We start from the raw sequence: 23,887 nt of genomic DNA on the forward strand, positions 1-23,887 counted from the left end.
CAGAGTGAATTCAGAGCCGGAAGACGCAGCGGGGAAGCTGTATGGAGAAGACTTCTAAAGGTAGGAGAAGAACCAGCGTTGATTGGCCGACTGTATAGCATTCGGCCAATCAATGCTGGTTCTGCTTGAACTTTTCCATTCGAATAGCGAGTGGCACTCGATCGAGTATGAATATTTTGAATACCGTAGTATTCGATCGAATACCTACTCAGTCGAATACTACTCGCTCATCTCTAGTTATTATGCATTAGACTCAAATAAACCAAGCTAATCAATGGGGCAAATTTATTAATATTTTACACCAGTCTTAATAAATGGAACAACTGGCTTGGACACCAAGTGGTATTTGAGAAGGTTTCACCCTCTAGCATGTCCCAGTGCCAGAATGGATTGAGTTTTAGTAAATTGGGCATAAGCTGAATCCGATGGGTGAAAAATGGATGGGGGATTGAGGCGTGCATTTGTTACGCCAAACGTCACTGGCATAGAGGGAATGATAAATTCCTACCAATGTTTTTTAGCCATGTGGTTGATGTTTGTTCACCAGATATTGGGGAAAAAAGATCGGGGATGTTGATCTTCACCCTTTGTTCTCATAGTCATCAAGTATGGCTCTACTGGACCTTGAAGATGAGATGGTAGTGTGGACAAAATCTAGACTTTCTACTTCTACCCAGAGTACATCTCTTGTATAACAATACTAAAATGGCAACTTTGTACCTTTATAATATTAACTCCTGTCAGTATGAAGCAGAAATTCTACATTTTTTCGAATACTTTTCACCTTTTTGTTCTTTCCAGTCAATGTATTTTTCTTGTATAGAAATATCCATGGTCATTTATTTGAGCCGCTTGTGTTTGTTCTCATATAATACAGCTCTTTTATTCTTCTTTTCAAGTTGTTACATGCCCAAGCATAAATTCTTTTACCTTGGAACACGGAAGGTGGCGCATTGTCAATGGATCCCACTATGAATACAAGACAAAAGTCGTCTTTAGCTGCGATCCTGGCTACTTCCGTTTGGGACCAGCGTCTATTCAGTGCCTCGCCAATGGAACATGGAGCTGGAGAAATGAGAGACCACACTGCCAAAGTACGTATAGGATATGATTCAGGGCTGGACATTACCAAAGCTTACATGTTCAACAGTAAATTAGTCACAAGAGTAATGATCAAAGAGGAAATTTTAGATTTTTTCATTTTTATTTTTTTATTCTGAAGAGTGACACCAAATAATATTTTGTTAGAAATTGTGCAGATTCTCGTTTGGTGTTCGGATGACATTTTGTGTGGGGTATGTGAGTTTGACAATGTTGTCTTTGAAGCTCGCAGGCTCATTGTGAATTCCATCGCTGACCCTCTTGCCCTTGGGAAGTCCCTAGAAACAGCTTCAATGGTTTCTGCTTCTCAGAAGTCAGCACACGGCTGTCGAATTGTTCACAATATACATTGCATATGAAGTAGTTACAGTAGATGATGTTTTTTTTTTCTTGTGTGGTGCACGGATTTGTTATTGTTTTTTTTTATTTCGCTAGAGCTTATGAATATGAAATATTGTTTATGAGAAATTGTAATAAAAGGTATTTTCAGGCAAAAATTTAACAGAAAACAGTATTTATAGACATTTATATACAGATATAAAACATTGACGTTTTTGGAAATGGTAATGTGTTTATTTGTGTCAAGCGAATGGACAAAAGAAAAATCTAAATCCAATAAATCATTTAATATCCACAAGAAGTTACACATTCCTAATTTGCAAATTTTTAATGCCAGAATTCTGGAGTGATGAGACAAATTCCCCCCACTGTGATTTTGATTTCTTTTAATTAGCAAATTAAGTAGAGTCTAAATTCCATCAATTTTTGGCGTGACCTTTGCCTTCCATCAGTTCTACTTGGCACTTGCAGACAGTTTTTGGCAGAACTTGGCAGGGATCTTGTTCCCGCCGCCATCTTGGAGAACTAAGCACAGATCTTCTGTAGATGTAGGCTTGCTCCAATCCTTCTGTCTCTTCACATCATCCCAGACAGACTGGATGATGATGAGATCAGGGCTATATCTGTGGGGGCCCTATCATCACTTCCAGGACTCCTCCTCCAAAGGGTAAGGGTTAGAGATGAGCGAACAGTGAAATATTCCAGATTCGATATTCGTTTCGAGTAGAGCCTCAATATTCGACTACTCGATGGAATATCGAATCCCATTATAGTCTATGGGAAAAATGCTGGGTTCAGGGGAAACCACTATTCGACTAAAGGAGGGTCACCAAGTCCACGAGTAGCAGGAGGAGGGTGTTTAGGAGGAGCGCTGTGCAGTTAAAGCACACAGACCTCGTTATAGTCTATGGGTTCCGTGCGCTTTAACTGCACAGCGCTTGCAGTTGTGCTGATAAAAAGTAAGCTCCCTCATAACTGCAAGCTGCCAGCTCTCCCGACTAGCAAAGACGAGCCTGCGGCAAATCAATGCTGGTTCTGCAGCAGGCTCATCCTTGGTAGTCAGGAGAGCTGGCAGCTTGCTGTTATGAGGGAGCTGATTCTCTTTCTCCTAGGAATCAATTGAACAGCGTTGATTGGCCAGTGTACAGCATTCGGCCAATCAACCCTGGTCCTGACGGAGGCTCGTCTGTGGCGGAGTCTATAATCGGACCACAATGGAGACTGCTGTGGTCCGATCTTAGACTCCGCCTCCTCACAAACGAGCCTCTGGCAGAACCAGCGTTGATTGGCCGAATGCTATACACTGGCCAATCAACACTGGTCTATTCATTCCTATGAGAAAAAGTAAGCTCCCTCATAACAGCAAGCTGCCTGCTCTCCTGACTAGCAAGAACGAGCCTTCGGCAGAACCAGCGTTGATTTGCCGAATGCTATATACTGTATAGCATTCGGCCAATCAACGCTGGCTCTGAATCGAATATTTACTGCGAATAGCGAGTAGTATTCGATCGAGTACGAATATTTTGAATACCGTAGTATTCGATTGAATATCTACTCAATCGAATACTACTCGCTCATTCCTAGTAAAGGTCACACCAAATATTGATGAGATTTACATATCCCTGTTCTTCATTCACTTTATTTTGTTAATTGATGCAAATAAACTATTAACATTTCTGAAGACATTTTTATTTTGCAACATTTTTTCCAAACCTTTGTACAGTATTGTAGTTCAAGTTATTGTGGTTAGTATCACAATAATGTAGATATTTGGTGCATTGTCCAAAAATTCAGTGACAATCTGGGTCCCCGCAGTCTGGTGCTGGTATTGATCAATATACACTATTAGCACCGTTATGTAAATGAGCTTTCCTCCAGGAGAGAGTAAACTATCTAGTCCCACCCATAGATAGATGCCCTCTAGAGGGCACTATGACACTAGACAGACACTTCTCTTCCTTCTGGAGGAGAGGCCATGTTGTTTCCCCACCCCTCACCCCCTCATCCCAAGGAGTGACGCTTTCCTTCACTAGTTGAATCTCTACAAGGAAGTAACAAGTACTGGTGAAATTGACATTCAGAATATGTTTTTGTTTTTGTCTTTGGGTCACAGTTGGATATAATATAGTTATAAACCTAATATTCCTCTGCACAATGCTTCAAACAGCGCATCTAAATGACAGGTAGGACTGGAGAAATATTCAGAAATATTTTACACAGCCCAAAAACCAAACCTACAATTTTGTTTCATTTTGCATGGTCAAGAAACTAAAATATTGCAATGAACCACGCTTGACCCAGTTTTATGTCTATCTCCAACCTAATCTCCCGCTACCTGCCCACATGTAACCTCAGATCCTCCAATGTCCTCTTACTCCGCTCTGCTCTCATCTGCTCCACATACAACCGTCTCCAAGATTTCTCCCGTGCATCCCCCATACTCTGGAACTCCTTACCAAGACACATAAGACTGATCCCCACAATCACAGGCTTCAAGAAGGCCCTGAAGACTCCCCTATTCAGGAAGACCTACAACCTCCAATAACACTATCACTGCACCGCCATCTGCACAGTCTCCCCCTCTCCTTCTGTCTCTACTAGAAATGAGCGAATAGTATTTGATCGAGTAGGTATTCGATTGAATACTATGGTATTCGAAATACTTGTACTCGGATGAATACCAACAAGTAAAAATTTGATTCCCCTCCACCTTCCCTGGCGCTTTTTTTACACCATTAACTATGCAGGGGAGGTGGGATATGAACTAGGACCATGTAGACATTTGAAAAAAATGTATACAGTGTATATTTATAGTGTGAATTTTTACTGCGTTTACTGTGTGGTACTTGACCGAGTACAAGTATTTCGAATACCTTAGTATTCGATCAAATACCTACTTGCTCATCTCTAGTCTCTACCCCTTTCCTTCATAGACTGTAAGCCCTCGCGGGCAGGGCCCTCTATCTCAATGTACCAGTCGATCATTGTTAGTATCATATCTGCCGGTATATTTTGTGTACTGTATGTGAACCCTCAAATGTAAAGCACCATGGAATTAATGGTGCTATATAAATAGTAGTAATAATAATAATAATAATAATAATAATAATGTGCAGTGCACGAGAACCACTGTCATCTATTGCAGAATTTTAAGGAGTTTCTTTATTAAACGTTTCATTTTTTTTCAGTTACGTCATGCGGAGAACTCCCTGTACCACCCAATGGAAAGAAGATTGGGACACAGACAACCTTTGGATCCACGGCAATATTCACATGTGATTCGGGGTACATGCTGGTAGGGTCAGTGGTGCGAGAATGCCTATCGTCTGGACTTTGGAGCGGCACTGAGACAAGATGTTTAGGTACATTTTATAGTTTCCAATAAAATATTGTAAGTTTACATCTCACCAAGAGCAATGATGGCCATTCTTGTTAGATGAAGGTCGGCTGAACTTGCAGATTTTGGTGCCTTTAGTATCCTGACTTTTCCCAGTTGGCAGATTTCAGATGAAATTAGGGATGGGCTGATTTCAACATACCTTTGTTCTTAAAGGAGAAGACTGGGTGTCTGGCACCAACTTTCTTCCCTCTCCCCCCCCCCCCCACCACACACACACAGAACTCGAATGCCACTGAAAGAGTCAAGTTAGAGTACTGTGCAACAGTGTTGTAGTGAACACATTAAGTGTCAAAATAAGCTTTGTTATATCTTATCTTACATATCTTCATCTGTTGGTAATGCCACCCATGATGAAGGTCACTAAGAGGTACAAAAGGACTGGATTGTGTGTATATATATTAACTCATTCAGCTTTGAAAAACATTGATATACTGTTACCAATATGGAAGAAGGTTACTTGAATAAGGTCAAAGAATGATAGCTTATTAGTACCATGCCTACAAGTATACTTGGCTGGAAGACATATCTATTGATTGCCTTTGTATTATTAATTTATTGATAGGTTTTTACGTTCAATAGATATTGACCAAACAGCTATTGTATTTGACTCACTTCCCATATACTTGCACACTCAGCTCAGCTGAGCTTGTATGTGTTGTTAAAATGAAGAGGATAATAAGTGAAGCCACAGAATTATCTCCTGTGATGTTGCAAAATGGCAGATCTTGGGCCACACGGTGGCTCAGTGGTTAGCACTGCAGCCTTGCAGTGCTGGGGTCCTGGTGTTCAAATCCCACCAAGGGCCAAAAACCATCTGCGAGTTTGTATGTTCTCCCTGTGTTTGCATGGATTTCCATCCCATATTTCAAAAACGTACTGATAGAGAGAAAAAATGTACATTGTGAGCTCTATGTGGACTCACAATCTACACAAAAAATAAAAATGGCGGATCTTTGTTTCCTCTAGCATTTGTCATTTGGTAAATAGTGTCAGAAGAACATGAGATGGTCAGTTGATCTCACTGATACCAACAGGGTTGACTAAATTTCTTCTTCTTTGAATAAGCACCTTATGTGACATGTCTTTTATTTTCATATTGCAGCCGGTCACTGCGGCACGCCTGAATTAATTGTGAATGGACAAGTGATTGGAGAGAATTATGGCTATAGAGACACTGTCGTCTATCAGTGCAATCCTGGTTTCCGCTTGATCGGCTCTTCAGTAAGAATTTGCCAACAAGATCACAACTGGTCTGGTCAATTGCCATCTTGCGTGCGTAAGTAGACATCTTCTTACTTTATAACATGTTTTGTTGTTCCATGTACAGTATGTACCCTATATATTGGAATATTCTTAATAAATATCTGGGTAAGACATGGAGAAATGTGTCAGAAAAAGCAATAACAAACTGGGGGAGATTTATGAAGGATGATGTTTTCAATGGCCGTCTTGATATCTGTTGTGCCCGAGGAGGGTGTGACAAATCAGGGATTAGGGGAACCCTCCACAGGGCTGAAGTCTACGACATGACTATTGGTCCCACTGCACTACACTCCTTACAGGAAAGTGACAAAGGTGTGGTAAAAGAGAAAAAAGTCATAAAATTGTGAGCAAAAACCTGTACAAAAATGTTTTACTTCTCATGGCATCATTTATGGCAGCAAACTGACAGGGCTACTGGCCGCATCCTCTCCATGCCCTCTCACCAAGCCCCCTTTGAAGTGTCAAGGAGTGTAAAACATGAAAACTTTGCCATTTTTTGCACAAAAAAACACTTTGTACAAAAATTTGCAACTTTTTCATGCTTTTATGCCAAGAGAATATCATACAGAACACAATAAATCTCCCTCAATTAGTATCCACCATGATGGTGTTCTCTGCTAGTGAATGTGGCATGGAGGTGGTCCTTGCACAGCCAGTCGTGCTCACTAAGACAAATAGACAAAACAATGAGCGACACAATAGTGTGGATCCGTATGAATAATAAAGGCTCAGAATCTAGAATAAATCAGACCGGTTGGCCTTTCACCTTTTGGTGTTGTAATGATGTCCCAACAACAGAAACAGCATATGAGCAAAAGCCAGAAATGGGAGAGAGTGGCAGCGAATTCCACTTGTGTCACCAGAGACACAGGCGGGCATAGGTAGGAAGTTGAAGTGTTAAATCTAAACACAGGGGAAGGTGGACTGCGCGTTCTAAGGTTATGCAATTGAGAAAGGGCTTTTTGTTGCCCGAAACGCGTTGTACTGCTTGCAATAAAAATTACAGTGAATATATCCGATTGTTCCTCCATCCTTTGACCACCTTCCCCTGCAATTTCTTCATTCCTCGAGTCAGTGGGGGTCCAAACTACGGGATCATAAAGGATTATATATCCATGCAGTTTGGTGCTGGGAATAATCTTTCTGGTCATAGATGGCGTATCATATGTACGCTTTGCAGCCATCTCTAATTGGTTGTCCTCCTGTCAGTCCCACAACCCTGCAAATATCTAATGAACCTATACACACCCATTATTTACATAAGGAATTCATAGTTCTCTATATTCATATGGAAATATACCCTTCAACAGACATCCCCCCCGTTAAAGCCACCCATAGACCTACTATGCCTATAGCTAAATCCGACAATTTTGGAATATATTTTTTTACATAAATATGTAAATTCAACTCGTAGGAGAATGCGGCGAGTTGTCAGAGAATACGAGCCACGGGATGTTCTTAGGTGAAATATCATTGCAATACCGTATCTACAATGTGTTTAATATTGCTCAGATCCGCGTCCATCTCATCACAATTGCCACGTTGCATGGTTACAAATGAGTAGGAGTGACCAGAATTCGGTGCGAACGGCATGAAAAAAATTGGAGACAGCATGAAACATATCTGCAGCCCTACAGCGAGCACCGGGGACTCGTTTGATTGTCCTCGCTCGCCCTTGATGTATATATCTCTCCTTTTTCAGATCATAAAATTGTCACCTGCTCTATAATTTAGACTTGCTCGGTTTATCAAGGTGCATTTGTAGGTCTGTTGCTTGCCAGTATCACGCACCGAGGAACGGCCTGCAATTTACCGCCAGAAAATCCTCTTAATACTGTTTGTCAATGGAGAAATAATTATGATCTATCGGACGCGGATCTCTACCCGTCCGCCACCTATTAGAATAATATATGATTATGCGAGAACGCAACGTGTTAGGATTCCGAAGATCTACCGTATCGAGATGTAGAATTGTCAGTTGAGCAGATAATCAGTTTTTCATTTTATTTGGACTTCTCTTGAGATATTCAGCGACTACAGTACAACAGCTGTCTCATGAAAGTATTCATGAGGACAGATTCTGAGAAGGCCATTCACCCAATAAATCTGCACTGACACTGATCGCTGTCAGCCAAAAAAAAACCAAAACCTTCTCAATACTGTTTGTCCTGTATTTCGGTGCAAAAATAGACAGCTAAATAAATTGGAACGATAAAAAATAGAAATATGAAATAAAAACCATTGAAAAAAGACATTTAGGTTTGTAAAGGATCAAAAGAGGAAAACCAAAGCCAACGATACATATAAAAAATTAAATATGGTAAAAAATTATGATAAAAAAATTCAAAAACTCATATCTCGACAATTCGTGTTCTGATATTATCTAGGTGCCCACCAGTCCCTGCTTCCTCGTTCCTCTCGCTCATTTTCTGTGTTGTTTTGAGAGAGACTAGAAATTGGGGACAATTGGCAGAATCAGAGATGGGGTGACTGGAGATTGGTGAGATGAGTAGGGTATGAGATTAATTTTTCTTTTCTTTTTTTTTTTTTTTACAGCAAGATGCAAAAAAAAAAAAAAAAAAAAAACACTCAAAATGTTGTCAAAAATTTAAAAACTCCTCACCATGTCCTTCGGCTCCTGTTCCAGTGCGACCCAGTTCCCCCATCAGTCTCTGATTCTGGTCTGCCTCAGCCCACAGGAAGTGATTGATCAGCTTAAAATTTTAACTTCCTATGTGTCGAGAGAGACCAGCTAGACCAGGGGTCTCAATCTCAACTCAGCATGTGGGCCGCAGAGCAAGATCCCAGTCAGTCTGCGGGCCACACCGCGGCAAATTTAGCTTCACCCACTTTTATGTTGACTCCGCCCATTTATTTTTCATGTGCCCCCACACTGTATAATCCTCCTACAGTCACCCGTAAACTATATGTCCCCCCTCCATCTTTTCCCCAGTTACATATACACCCTTCATCTGCCCCCAGATTCATGTCCCCCCATCTCTGCCCTCAGATTCATGTCCCCCCATCTCTGCCCCAGATTCATGTCCCCCCATCTCTGCCCTCAGATTCATGTCCCCCCATCTCTGCCCCCAGATTCATGTCCCCCCATCTCTGCCCCCAGATTCATGTCCCTCCATTTCTGCCCCCAGTTTCATGTCCCCCCCATCTCTGCCCCCAGATTCATGTCCCTCCATTTCTGCCCCAGTGTCATGCCGTTCTCCCCCCTCCCTTCGTCTGCCCCCAGTGTCATGAGCCCCTTCATTCCACCTCAATGTTTAAAGAGGACCTTCCACCATTTTGCCCACAGGCAGTTCTATATACTGCTGGAAAGCTGACAGTGCGCTGAGTTCAGCACACTGTCGGCTTTCCCGATGTGGGCTCAGTGTGAAGAGCTTACGGACCAGTATTGTAGCTCTTCTATGGTCAGAAGAGCGTCTCTGACACTCAGTCAGAGACGTCCTTCTTCACAGCACAGCCAATCGCGCTGTGCTGTGAGAGCCGGGATGCTCGTCTATGGACGAGTACTGCGAGCAGAGGGAGGGGGAGTTCCTCCCGGCTCTCACAGCACAGCGCGATTGGCTGTGCTGTGAAGAAGGACGTCTCTGACTGAGTGTCAGAGACGCTCTTCTGACCATAGAAGAGCTACAATACCGGACCGTAAGCTCTTCACACTGAGCCCACATCGGGAAAGCCGACAGTGTGCTGAACTCAGCGCACTGTCAGCTTTCCGGCAGTATATAAAACTGCCTGTGGGCAAAATGGTGAAACGTCCGGATTCAACTTGGATCCGGCGTCCCTAGGCTTGTGCAGGCCGCACAAAATTGTTCAGGGGGCCACATGCGTCCCGCGGGCCGCGAGTTTGAGACCCCTGAGCTAGACAATGTAAAATGTTAAATATTTTTTTTTATTTTTTTAACTTAAAATTATGCAAAAATTAAATAAAAAAAAACCCTTAGGGTCAGTGCACATGGAGTTTTTGGTGAGGATTTTGAAGCTGAATCCGCCTCAAAATCAGCCTCCAAAAAAAAGCAGATTCAGTATCAAAATTAGCACCAAAAAACTCTTAGACCCTTATACCCCACCCATGCCCTACTACTCTTGTTCTAATGTGGTCCAGATGCCCCACCAGTCTTTGAATAGGACCAAACAAACGTACAAGGGTAAGTTCATATGGGGTTTTTCGGTCAGGATTTTCAGGCCGTATCTGCCTCAAAATCCTGACCAAAAAGACAGCTCCCATTGAAATCAATTGGAGATGGTCAGTTCTTTTTTCCGGGAGCGGTTTGTTCCAGCTCCTGGAAAAAGGAGCGAGATGTTCATTCTTTCAGTTGGATTAGCCTCGTGACATCCGCCTGAAGACGCTCCCTCCCAACTAGGAACATTCATTTGGGCCTAATCCGGAGTGGAGTGTGCAATGCACCAGCATCCAGTCTCAGGTACCCGTATTTTGGACAGGTACCTGAGGCAGCCTTCGCCTCAGGTTTCGGTCCAAAAAACTCAGTTTGAACTTACCCTAAGACGAACTGGTGAATTTAGGCATGCAAATTAAACACAAGTAAACAAAATAAAGGAACTGCAAAGGATAATGGGCTGGTGGACGATAGCGGGGCAGCAATCCCTAACATTTACCCTATGGGTCAGTGCACACAGTTTTTTGGCACTGATTTTGACACTGAATCCGCCTCAAAAACCAACCCAAAAAGCCTCCCAATAGAACTCACACATCGACAAACCCCGCCGGACAGTAAACAGAAGAACTACAAGTCATAGGAGTAGCTGATCACAAAAGTATAACCAGCAAGGGACTGGAGCAAACCCCTAGTGTATATAGCACACCAGAGGGTAGGGCAGAACCTCAGAAGAAACCCCCTCCCAAACCACAGACTTCATAACTTGGTACATCCACTTTAATGTCTTCATGAGATAACACCTACAATGTCACCTGCCTTCTTAGAGTATAAGGACATCTTTCTAACCTATATTTCAGAGCCAGAGCAGATAGTCTTCCTAACTTGTGTTTGGTCATGTGATATGAACCTCACAATGCGGCGTACGCAACTCTTCCATTATAGCCTGTAATGTACCGCTCTCAGATTGTGACCTGTCTGCTTTACTTGTGTTTATTTTTATTTTTTCTTCAATTTCTTTACGGGTTTTATTTCAAAAGAGTTTATCAAAAAGAACTGCGGATTCATGCATTTTTTTTTTTATTTTGTGCAAATTGCTAATCTTATTACATGAGTGAAACAATATTCTGCACATGTGCTGACCTCGGTATCAAGTGTTAGCATCATTATGTGCTGCGGATGTGTCTGTTCTGTTATCAGCATGGCCCTCAATGTAGAAAGAAGAAAGAACAATCTGTGATGTGTAAGACAAAACATGGAATGTAAAACAGAATTTTACATCTATCAGTGTGCCGACATTATTTCCTGCAGTATATAAATGACAGCACACTGATAGATGGATGGATAGGATATAGATAGATAGATAGATAGATAGATAGATAGATAGATAGATAGATAGATAGATAGATAGATAGATAGATAGGAGATAGATAGATAGGACATAGATAGATAGATAGATAGGAGATAGATAGATAGATAGATAGATAGATAGATAGATAGATAGATAGATAGATAGATAGATAGGAGATAGGTAGATAGATAGATGATAGATAGATAGATAGATAGATAGATAGATAGGATATAGATAGATAGATAGATAGATAGATAGATAGATAGATAGAATATTGAATCATGAAAATTGATATTGAATATTGATCATGATTTCTTAATGACAATAGATATATTTTGCAGGCAGTGGTGTAACTAGGAACCGCGGGGCCCCGTAGTGAACTTTTGACATGCCCCCCCCCCCCCCCCCAGCCAACGCCCTTCAAAGACCCTGACCGTTCCCCATAGTGGCCCATAGTGGCCCCTGCACCCGGTATTATGCCCCATTGTGGACACCCATGAACAATTATTATATATATATATATATATAATAATAATATATTATATATTATTATACTCTGGGGTATACCACATAAAAGACAATGTTACTTACCTATCCCCGTCTCTGCTGCAGTCCTCGGTGGTGTCGGTCATCTTCAATGATGTCTGGGACGTCATATGACCTGGGACGCAGATCCCGGGTCATGTGACATCAGTGAGTGTCCAGAGTGTCCAAGAGTTCCGCCACTTTTTGCAGGCCACATTGTACCTGCTATTTTTGTCACATCCTCCTGACATCATTGCAATTATTGCAAAAAGAGGTCAAATTTGACCAAACCCCACTAACCACTTCCTGTGTCAGCTTCCTCTTTTACACACACAAAAAAAGGAGATCTTGTGGTTAAATTGCAACCAGATACCAGTTTTTGGATTCCTAGTGAAGCTAGACTTTTAGGAAATTGTCTAGTCTCAGTAATCTTATGGAAATTCTGAATGAATAAGGGGATCCCCGATTCAAGACCCTGACACAGAGAGCGGATACACGGAATCTCTTCCTTCTTCTCTCTATGGAGGACTCTGTACATCTGTGTAATACATAAAGGTCATTGGTTACAGCAGGGGCTGTGTAATGCCCAGTTTATCCTGTGGAGGCACTGCAGAGAAATGAAACACTCACTTTTGCGTTCCCCCAAAGACAATGTAATGGTGACAAGTCGACCCCATGAATTGTACATCCTATAACCAACTTATTATCTAGAGACCGTTCTAACAGAAAGGGAGTGTCCAAAGTGAACAAGCCCTTTATTATCTGTAAAGAATATGTCTAGACAGATCTTACTTTTTCCATCCAACATGGCTAATACTTCTATGACGGTAAAAACATTGTAATCAGAGGTTGTCGGGTCTTTCTAAATACATGTCCTAAATCCGCTATAATCAGATTGAAACACTCAAGGGTTCCATTAGTTTTCATGTTAAACTAAGGAGAGAAAAGGGTATTAGACCACAGGGAACAACATGTTTCTCTATCGATAATCTTTAAACAAGAATGAATCTCTGTCAAACAAGTCTTTCCAAATCTGTTGGATAGAAATAAGAATAGAGCGGGGGAAATAATTGCTCATGGGTCATTGCTAACAGCGGCAAGGGTGAAGGTAGTGTATTTCAACATCCAATTATAGCAAACCACACAGTAAGTACAACGGCTAGGCCGAACAGCAAGGAGAGCGCTAATAGGTATCTACAGCTGTGACACATCGCAGCACATGGACGGAAATATATTATGTATGTATACAGGATAGCTAGAGATGTACGTATATACAGTGCTGGTACTCATATAGACATATAACTGCATTGTATACCAGTATCTGTATTACTATCTATCTATCTATCTATCTATCTATCTATCTATCTATCTATCTCCTATCTATCTATCTATCTATCTATCTATCTATCTATCTATCTATCCATCCATATCTATCTAACCATATCTATCTAACCATATCTATCTATCTATCTATCTATCTATCTATCTATCTATCTATCTATCATCTATCTATCTATCTATCTATCTATCTATCTATCTATCTATCTATTTATCTCCTATCTATCATCTATCTATCTATCTATCTATCTATCTATCTATCTCCTATCTATCTATCTATCTATCTATCTATCTATCTCCTATCTATCTATCTATCTATCTATCTATCTATCTATCTCCTATCTATCTATCTATCTATCTATCTATCTATCTATCTATCTATCTCCTATCTATCTCCTATCTATCTATCTATCTATCTATCTATCTATCTATCTATCTATCTATCTATCTATCTCCTATCTATCTATCTATCTATCTATCTATCTACCTACCACACTTAGACTGCATAAACTTTTAGATCTCCTTTCTGATTTCCTTTGATAACTGGCAGTTTATGTATGTAAATGTAATACCCCGGCCCTCTGGTGCACTGAAACAAGACGATTTATGATATATGGCCTTCCACTATCAGAAAAAGAGAAAATCAGCCCTTTAATGGCAAAAATAGAGTTGATCAGCACCATATAGTTTTCACCCTACACACATAAGAAATGGAAATCGGAGGAGGAGGAGGATATTACTTGATTTATAACCTCATTCTCCTCCGTGTTAGAGATTTATCTTACAACAGCTGACTCAGAGAACAGCAGTGTATAGATCAGGGATCAGCAACCTTTGCCTCGCCAGCTCTTATGAAACTACAACTCCCAACATGCTCCATTCACTTCCATGGGAGTTCCAATTCACGGCACTGCACGGACTTGCCCATAGAACTCTATGGGCGAGTGCAGCAGTTTACGGACATCTGCGGAGTGTATGTTGCTGATCAGCAACATGTGGACCGTAAAAGCATTACGGTCGTGTAAGACCAGCCTTAATAGAAACTGTAATATCTAAAGTGTTTTGGAAGGTGGGATCTGCCCTCTTGTGAACGAGATTACGGGAGTCCAATGACTTCCCATGGCAGCCAGGACCTAAAGAAGTCCCTCAGTGCTGCCTCTGTATAATCCTACTTGGTCATGCCAAAAAAAAAAACCCCACAAGGTTAAGTCATAAGATAATCCTAAAATAATACAAATATTAGGTATTACCGCTTATGCAGTGATCTGAAGTATACAATGGTACACTTATTTTACCCATACGTTGTACAGTGCATCCTGCAAAAAATAAGCCCTCACACAATTCCATTGACGAAAAATAATTAAGTTATGGATTTTGAAAACAGAAAATGGTTTCTACTTTGCAAAAGCAGGTTAGGTTTATGGCGCAAAATCTCCAACATAAAAAAGCAATGGCAACATTTTTCTTCTTCTTTCACCAGAAAGAGTTGATAAAAGTTAATAAATGAGGTATGTCTACCCCTCAAAAGATAGCTAGATACATGATAGATAAAGGCCATGAGAAATACAATGTTATACAGGTGTAATAGGTTAGATTTATTATGCGCTGATACTTATTAGTCTCTAATTCACACATTATCTTTGTTCTTTCTCTTCTTATTATGGCAGCTATCAGCTGTGGTCATCCGGGCAGTCCAATCTATGGAAGAACAAGTGGCAATGGTTACAATTATAATGACGTTGTGACATTCTCTTGTAACATGGGTTATGTTATGCAAGGACCAACGAGGGCGCAGTGTCAAGCCAACCGGCAATGGAGTCATCCACCTCCCATCTGTAAAGGTAAGTGATTGATGCTTGTTGGTATTTTTGTTGTTTCATTGGGACCTGTCACCCATTTTTCAACTCATCAGAATATATGGATCCTTCAGACAATGTAATAGGGTCATATCTCGTCATGGTGTTAATGGCTATCAACCCCTTGATGCAAAGGAGATTTATGTCTTTTGGTATCAAAAGTGGAAAAAACGGTCAATAGACCTGATGGATCCTCTCTATGTTGACCAATAGTTTAAGGGCTTATCCACCGGATAAGTCATCTGTGGGGATGCAGCACCCGGACCCTGCACAGATCAGCCATTGCAGCAGCATCAGAACCTACAGCAGTGGATAGGGGGCAGAAGCAGTCTTCCTCTATGTAATTTTATAGGGGTGGAGCCACAGCTTGTCCACTGTATAGTGTTGGAGTTGCAGACGGCAGCTCCACTACTATTACTTGACTGCAAAACATGTAGGTACTACTGCACTCCCCCATTGAAGGGCACCACTGCAGTACTGAAACCACCATTACAGTTTATAAGGTGAGTGAGCAACCCGGTGGGTGAACATTACTGAAAACTACCGTGAACATTACTGCATTATACCCTCTGCATTAGGTAACCTATATTGTCAACCCTAGCATTGCTAACAAGATGTCCACCAAAAGATGTTTTTATCATAGTCTAAATCATCAATAATGAAATGCAAGGGTGAAGAAAGAAAAAGGCAGAATGTGAGCTGGTCCAAGTCAATCCTTTAACACAACGCGTTTAGGGTTGACCAACCTTTTAGGTACACACTTGAAAAAGGGTGATCAACACGAAACGCATTGTGTATTAAATAAGGAGATTGACTTGGACCAGCACACCTCCTGCCTTCTTCTTTGTTCACCCTTGGATACTCCAGACGCCCACACCAGTGGTTGGCGTTACAGAGTTTTGGCCGCTGCTAACAGAGTCCATCTATAGAGGGGTTCCACCGACCATTTGGAGGACTCCAACTCCATGTCTGCATAGTGGATCTGAGCTAATTATTACAACCACAGAAGGTGAGCCTTCATTGTTGTGATTTTATATGTTCTTTTCCATCACAGTATCACACTGTGCATCTTTTTTTTTCTTCTTGGTACATCACTAATAGAGATGAGCGAACAGTGTTCTATCGAACACATGTTCGATCGGATATCAGGGTGTTCGCCATGTTCGAATCGAATCGAACACCACGTGGTAAAGTGCGCCAAAATTCGATTCCCCTCCCACCTTCCCTGGCGCCTTTTTTGCACCAATAACAGCGCAGGGGAGGTGGGACAGGAACTACGACACTGGGGGCATTGAAAAAAATTGGAAAAAGTCATTGGCTGCCGAAATCAGGTGACCTCCATTTTAGACGAATAGTGGATTTCAAATCCGGGTCATATGAGAATGTGAACTTTGTGACTATGAGACAGGGATAGCTGTACAGGCAGGGATAGCTAGGGATAACCTTTATTTAGGGGGGAATGTTATTAAAAATAACTTTTTGGGGCTCTATCGGGTGTGTAATTGTGATTTTTGTGAGATAAACTTTTTCCCATAGGGATGCATTGGCCAGCGCTGATTGGCCGAATTCCGTACTCTGGCCAATCAGTGCTGGCCAATGCATTCTATTAGCTTGATGAAGCAGAGTGTGCACAAGGGTTCAAGCGCACCCTCGGCTCTGATGTAGCAGAGCCGAGGCTGCACAAGGGTTCAAGCGCACCCTCGGCTCTGATGTAGGAGAGCCGAGGGTGCACTTGAACCCTTGTGCACCCTCAGCTCTGCTACATCAGAGCCGAGGGTGCGCTTGAACCCTTGTGCACACTCTGCTTCATCAAGCTAATAGAATGCATTGGCCAGCGCTGATTGGCCAATGTATTCTATTAGCCTGATGAAGTAGAGCTGAATGTGTGTGCTAAGCACACACATTCAGCTCTACTTCATCGGGCTAATAGAATGCATTGGCCAGCGCTGATTGGCCAGAGTACGGAACTCGACCAATCAGCGCTGGCTCTGCTGGAGGAGGCGGAGTCTAAGATCGCTCCACACCAGTCTCCATTCAGGTCCGACCTTAGACTCCGCCTTCTCCGGCAGAGCCAGCGCTGATTGGCCGAAGGCTGGCCAATGCATTCCTATGCGAATGCAGAGACTTAGCAGTGCTGAGTCAGTTTTGCTCAACTACACATCTGATGCACACTCGGCACTGCTACATCAGATGTAGCAATCTGATGTAGCAGAGCCGAGGGTGCACTAGAACCCCTGTGCAAACTCAGTTCACGCTAATAGAATGCATTGGCCAGCGCTGATTGGCCAATGCATTCTATTAGCCCGATGAAGTAGAGCTGAATGTGTGTGCTAAGCACACACATTCAGCACTGCTTCATCACGCCAATACAATGCATTAGCCAGTGCTGATTGGCCAGAGTACGGAATTCGGCCAATCAGCGCTGGCTCTGCTGGAGGAGGCGGAGTCTAAGGTCGGACCTGAATGGAGACTGGTGTGGAGCGATCTTAGACTCCGCCTCCTCCAGCAGAGCCAGCGCTGATTGGTCGAGTTCCGTACTCTGGCCAATCAGCGCTGGCCAATGCATTCTATTAGCCCGATGAAGTAGAGCTGAATGTGTGTGCTTAGCACACACATTCAGCTCTACTTCATCAGGCTAATAGAATACATTGGCCAATCAGCGCTGGCCAATGCATTCTATTAGCTTGATGAAGCAGAGTGTGCACAAGGGTTCAAGCGCACCCTCGGCTCTGATGTAGCAGAGCCGAGGCTGCACAAGGGTTCAAGTGCACCCTCGGCTCTCCTACATCAGAGCCGAGGGTGCGCTTGAACCCTTGTGCAGCCTCGGCTCTGCTACATCAGAGCCGAGGGTGCGCTTGAACCCTTGTGCACACTCTGCTTCATCAAGCTAATAGAATGCATTGGCCAGCACTGATTGGCCAGAGTACGGAATTCGGCCAATCAGCGCTGGCCAATGCATTCTATTAGCCCGATGAAGTAGAGCTGAATGTGTGTGCTAAGCACACACATTCAGCACTGCTTCATCACGCCAATACAATGCATTAGCCAGTGCTGATTGGCCAGAGTACGGAATTCGGCCAATCAGCGCTGGCTCTGCTGGAGGAGGCGGAGTCTAAGATCGCTCCACACCAGTCTCCATTCAGGTCCGACCTTAGACTCCGCCTCCTCCAGCAGAGCCAGCGCTGATTGGCCGAATTCCGTACTCTGGCCAATCAGCACTGGCTAATGCATTGTATTGGCTTGATGAAGCAGTGCTGAATGTGTGTGCTTAGCACACACATTCAGCTCTACTTCATCGGGCTAATAGAATGCATTGGCCAATCAGCGCTGGCCAATGCATTCTATTAGCGTGAACTGAGTTTGCACAGGGGTTCTAGTGCACCCTCGGCTCTGCTACATCAGATTGCTACATCTGATGTAGCAGTGCCGAGTGTGCATCAGATGTGTAGTTGAGCAAAACTGACTCAGCACTGCTAAGTCTGCATTCGCATAGGAATGCATTGGCCAGCCTTCGGCCAATCAGCGCTGGCTCTGCCGGAGGAGGCGGAGTCTAAGGTCGGACCTGAATGGAGACTGGTGTGGAGCGATCTTAGACTCCGCCTCCTCCAGCAGAGCCAGCGCTGATTGGCCGAATTCCGTACTCTGGCCAATCAGCACTGGCTAATGCATTGTATTGGCTTGATGAAGCAGTGCTGAATGTGTGTGCTTAGCACACACATTCAGCTCTACTTCATCGGGCTAATAGAATGCATTGGCCAATCAGCGCTGGCCAATGCATTCTATTAGCGCGAACTGAGTTTGCACAGGGGTTCTAGTGCACCCTCGGCTCTGCTACATCAGATTGCTACATCTGATGTAGCAGTGCCGAGTGTGCATCAGATGTGTAGTTGAGCAAAACTGACTCAGCACTGCTAAGTCTGCATTCGCATAGGAATGCATTGGCCAGCCTTCGGCCAATCAGCGCTGGCTCTGCCGGAGGAGGCGGAGTCTAAAGTCGGACCTGAATGGAGACTGGTGTGGAGCTATCTTAGACTCCGCCTCCTCCAGCAGAGCCAGCGCTGATTGGTCGAGTTCCGTACTCTGGCCAATCAGCACTGGCCAATGCATTTCTATGGGGAAAAGTTAGCTTGCGAAAATCGCAAACTGACAGGGATTTCCATGAAATAAAGTGACTTTTATGCCCCCAGACATGCTTCCCCTGCTGTCCCAGTGTCATTCCAGGGTGTTGGTATCATTTCCTGGGGTGTCATAGTGGACTTGGTGACCCTCCAGACACGAATTTGGGTTTCCCCCTTAACGAGTTTATGTTCCCCATAGACTATAATGGGGTTCGAAACCCATTTGAACACTCGAACAGTGAGCGGCTGTTCGAATCGAATTTCGAACCTCGAACATTTTAGTGTTCGCTCATCTCTAATCACTAACCAAATGACATTGTACAAGATTTTACCCCCTAAGTTTACTTTAGATAAACAATATTTGCCACCCTAAACTCTCCTAACATGATGTTTTGCTACACGCAGTCACTTTTGGCCAAGTCCTGTAGCTTTGTACTTCAGAGGTGTTAAGTCACCAACTTGTGGACATCAAAGTGTAGCTAGAAAACGTAAAAGCCCATAGCGAGTCCAAATAGTAGAAATGCAAACACCAACATACAAAAGCAGCAACCAAATGGTGTATAGTACTGTATATAATCATAGATTCAATCATATATAATCATAGATACAATCAGGGCAACAAAAGTAGTAGTGGACCCACCTAGAAGGTTTAGACCTTGAAAAGTCATGCCTTGTTCATGCAAGAAGTCTCAACTTTTTAGGCAAATCGGGAATTTTTTACTTTCCATGTGCTTTCTTTATTTTCCTTGAAGGGGCATGGTGAGAAGTGTGGCGTTGGCAGAACCCACCAGATTTCTAGATCTACAGCTAGTGTAGATTTCGGCGTGGGTGCACAACCTGGAGGCAGGTGCGGCTGATTTATGAGGCACATCCTTCACCAGTTCAGGGAAAAAGAAGACTGGGGTTAAATGCCTGACTTCATAAATCTGACTCACTAATTTTTGTCCACCGTAAGGAACAGCAAACGGGACAATAGTTACATTTGGGGAATTTATGGGCTACGGTGGAATATGGGTGGGGTGTTGATTCCCAAGAGGACCAGAATGACCTTCTGTCCTGCGCGTGATCAAATTCCAAACCTTCTCTTTCTACAATGATGTGTGACCATCAGCCGCTGATACTTTTGTCCCCTTTGCCATCTTCTCTCTGAATATTTTTGTGTAAATAGTTACTCACTAGAGCGGTCATAACCGTTTAATCATCGCCAAGTTTTTACGGCAAGTTTACCTCTTATTTGACAAAGTGTTTATATCTTCCCTGAGTGTATTTCCCTGGACTCCAGTAAAATATTATCAATCAGTATTCTATAAATCTCAGAAGCAATTAAGGAAACAGAACGGAGCGGGGTTCCCAGATAACCTTGTGAATGCATCTGTGTCAGCCAGAGGTTAGCAATAAATTTCAGCCAAGATATGGAAATAAAGGCCTCGTCTTTGGAGTCAAGTGATGTTCATGGCCGGTGATTTTTGAATCTGGCCTCCTTTGTCCATTGAACTCACTTGACCTTGGCAGAAACAATCTGTAGACCTTTCATGAACCCTTAACCAGGTCATGGAAATGAATCGTTATACAATATGGGCTATAACTTATATAAGTGCTGTATTGATGAGAAAGCTAAATGGATGCTGGGAAGCAAATGATGGCCATTTGCTTATCAAAATGATGAGAAACGCGTCGCAAATCCTTTATGGCATGTTTCTGTTGTTTAAAGTCAATATGACTGGATAATAGATGATATGGAGGTGAAGTGAGTGGGAAGTAAAGCATCAGGGATACAATATGATGTGCCCTACTATAGCAAAAAAATTCTGACAGATTCCCATTGACTTGTTGTTCATCGCAAAGATAAGATGTCACATCTAAGTCTTGTCCTATAGCACTGACAACAAACATAGACGTCACTACAGCCATCACGACAGCAGGGGCCATGATGTTTGGCTGGTAGGTGAGCGTGATTATGACGGTACTCTTGCTTGGAAACACTATGACTGCTGCAGTACAACTGTGAGCACCCAACTGGGAGTGGAGATGAAGTGATTTATATGTATATATTGATGTCTTATTGTTATCACTAGATTCTTCTTGGAGTTTTGTAGAATTGGCCAGAAATGGACCCTTAGTTCATTCCCCCCCCCCCCCCCCCCCCTTACTCGTAATTCCATAGAAGAGGGGAGACATGACCTGGTTCTTTGTATTGAAAAATAACGGTGATGGTGCTACACCCCATGTTCAATTGTGCCCCCCAAAAAACCCTATAAATCTACCAAGCTGTTTACTAACATAAGGAACATTTTACTTATATTGATGGTAGAACAATCCGAATGTTCACATGATTTTTTTTTGTAGATTCTGCCTAAAATCAGCTCCACATTCAGCTTGAAATCTGTCTCGCATTTTTAACAATGGGAGGCAGTGATGGCCCAACATAAAAAGAAGCATACTACTAGATCTTACAGCGGTTTCCTTGACTGAATCTCCATAGAGAGAGAGGTACAAGGCCACACACCTGATAGACTCCATTGTATATGATGGTAATCGGTGTGCAAACCTGCGGTGAGAAACATTGTCTCATATTCGACTCAAAATTCCTCCATGTCAATGGGTCCTTAGACAACAGTTGGAGCATTGTGGATTTGGCTCACGTAACCAACACTGCTAAGCACTCGAGATACACTCACATGAACCTGTGATATCACTCCTGTCCACACAAACCACACAATGTCACAATCACGGACTAGGTCTCTGATTGTGAAGGAGAAACTGAAACAGACTGGCTTAATCGGAAAAACTCAGTGTACGGGGCAACACGGTGGCTCAGTACTTAGCCTTGCAGTGCTCGAGTCCTGGGTTTGAATCTTACCAGGGACAACATCTGCAAGGAGTTTGTAAATTCTCTCCGTGTTTGCGTAGATTTCCTCCCATTCTACCAAGACAAAAAATGTACATTGTGATCCCTATATGGGGCTCACAATCCACATTTAGGAAAAAAAAAAAAGACTCCGTGTAGTGTACCAACACCTGTAAGTATGAAAGCTTTATATAATACACCTCTCTACTGGTGTAACTCCATCATCATACTGGAATCATACCATAGGGCACGTCCAAAAATTTCCACCCTGGTACAAGTACTAGAAGCAACCAATTTTCTGACCTCACCCATTGAGGAAAGACAAACTTACTTGACTTTGCATCGAAGACCGTTCCAAAGCATATCCATGAAATAGTTGAAAATGAACATCAAATAAACCCACGTTACAAAAGGGTGCAGGGACTGTACATATGACCATTAACAGATCCCCACCAAGGAGGTTATCCCATCACCTCCTTACAATGGGACCATTTAGCGTTGGGCTCCTCATTCCAAGTACTCCATAGACTACTGTACAAATTATCTTGCACTATACTGTGTATAGATACATAGAATTGCTTTACCACATTTGATATACTGCTTTTCAGTGTCTAATGATTTATATTTCATTTGCAGTTGTCAACTGTACGGATCCTGGGATTCCAGAAAACTCCATCCGGGAAAGTAAAATTGAACATGGAAACTTCACCTACGGAACGGTGGTGTTTTACGACTGCAATCCAGGATATTATTTATTTGGATCATCTGTACTAGTCTGTCAGCCAAATGGGCAATGGGACAAGTCACTTCCAGAATGTATCAGTAAGTGAAGCTCTGCTGCTCATTGTAATGGATAATTCATTACATGAAACTATTTCAGATATAACCTGGTGGTTCTTGAGAATCCATTCCCGCGGTGCTCATAGCAGCTCTGTTACATATTGTACAAACATAAAAATTCTTTGTATTTCTGGGATTGTTGTGTTCGTGTTGAATTACATGTCACTGTACTTTGTCTAACAGACTCCCTATAACAAAACTCAAATTTTGGACTTAAATTTATCATGAAATCCATTCTGCACAATATTACAATGTCCTACAAAACTGAAATTTGCATAACAAGCAATGAGTAGTTATTAGAGATGAACTGGTTCATAATGACCTGTGTGTGTTAGGAATTTTCCAAAAGTTTTGGGTTTGGCTGAACCTGAAATTTCCAGGGTTCACCATCACTCCAGGCTCTTCTGGGCTATTCAAGTGTCTTCTCCAACATCTGGCACCCCCGATTGGGCCTCACTGGTCACAAGCGGTTCATTAGCATCATGGCACTTAGACCCAAGCTATGACCTGGGGAATGAGAGAAGATTCCTGAAGAGGCTGTAAAAGCCTGCTGGTGAAGACTAGACTTTCAGTCCAGTCACCCAGGAGAGGAGAAAATCTTTGTTCTTTATTTTGTGTGACCCCGGGCTCCCATTTATTAAGCTATGGGATTTGAAGAGACCACAGAGTCTAATAGTAACAATAGAGAAGAGTGAATTTAAAAAAAAAAATTTGATTTGGCAGGTTCGTCGCATTTTCTGATACAATTTGATGTGAATTAATTTGTGGCAAAGTGCGTTCC

General features: G+C 42.6%; 1 protein-coding gene across 1 annotated transcript in view; it reads left to right on the top strand.

Annotated features, from left to right (window-relative positions):
• Positions 1 to 23,887, top strand: part of CSMD3 (CUB and Sushi multiple domains 3) — a 1,052,627-nt gene that overhangs the window by 920,769 nt on the left and 107,971 nt on the right. Inside the window, exons 52-56 of the mRNA XM_075270295.1 lie at positions 900 to 1,094; positions 4,629 to 4,802; positions 5,943 to 6,116; positions 15,112 to 15,285; positions 22,903 to 23,088. Of these exons, the coding sequence (XP_075126396.1) occupies positions 900 to 1,094; positions 4,629 to 4,802; positions 5,943 to 6,116; positions 15,112 to 15,285; positions 22,903 to 23,088 (903 nt within the window). The remainder of the gene's footprint in view (positions 1 to 899; positions 1,095 to 4,628; positions 4,803 to 5,942; positions 6,117 to 15,111; positions 15,286 to 22,902; positions 23,089 to 23,887) is intronic.

Source organism: Leptodactylus fuscus, chromosome 4, assembly GCF_031893055.1.
Source record: "Leptodactylus fuscus isolate aLepFus1 chromosome 4, aLepFus1.hap2, whole genome shotgun sequence".
NCBI classification, from domain to species: Eukaryota; Metazoa; Chordata; class Amphibia; order Anura; family Leptodactylidae; genus Leptodactylus; species Leptodactylus fuscus.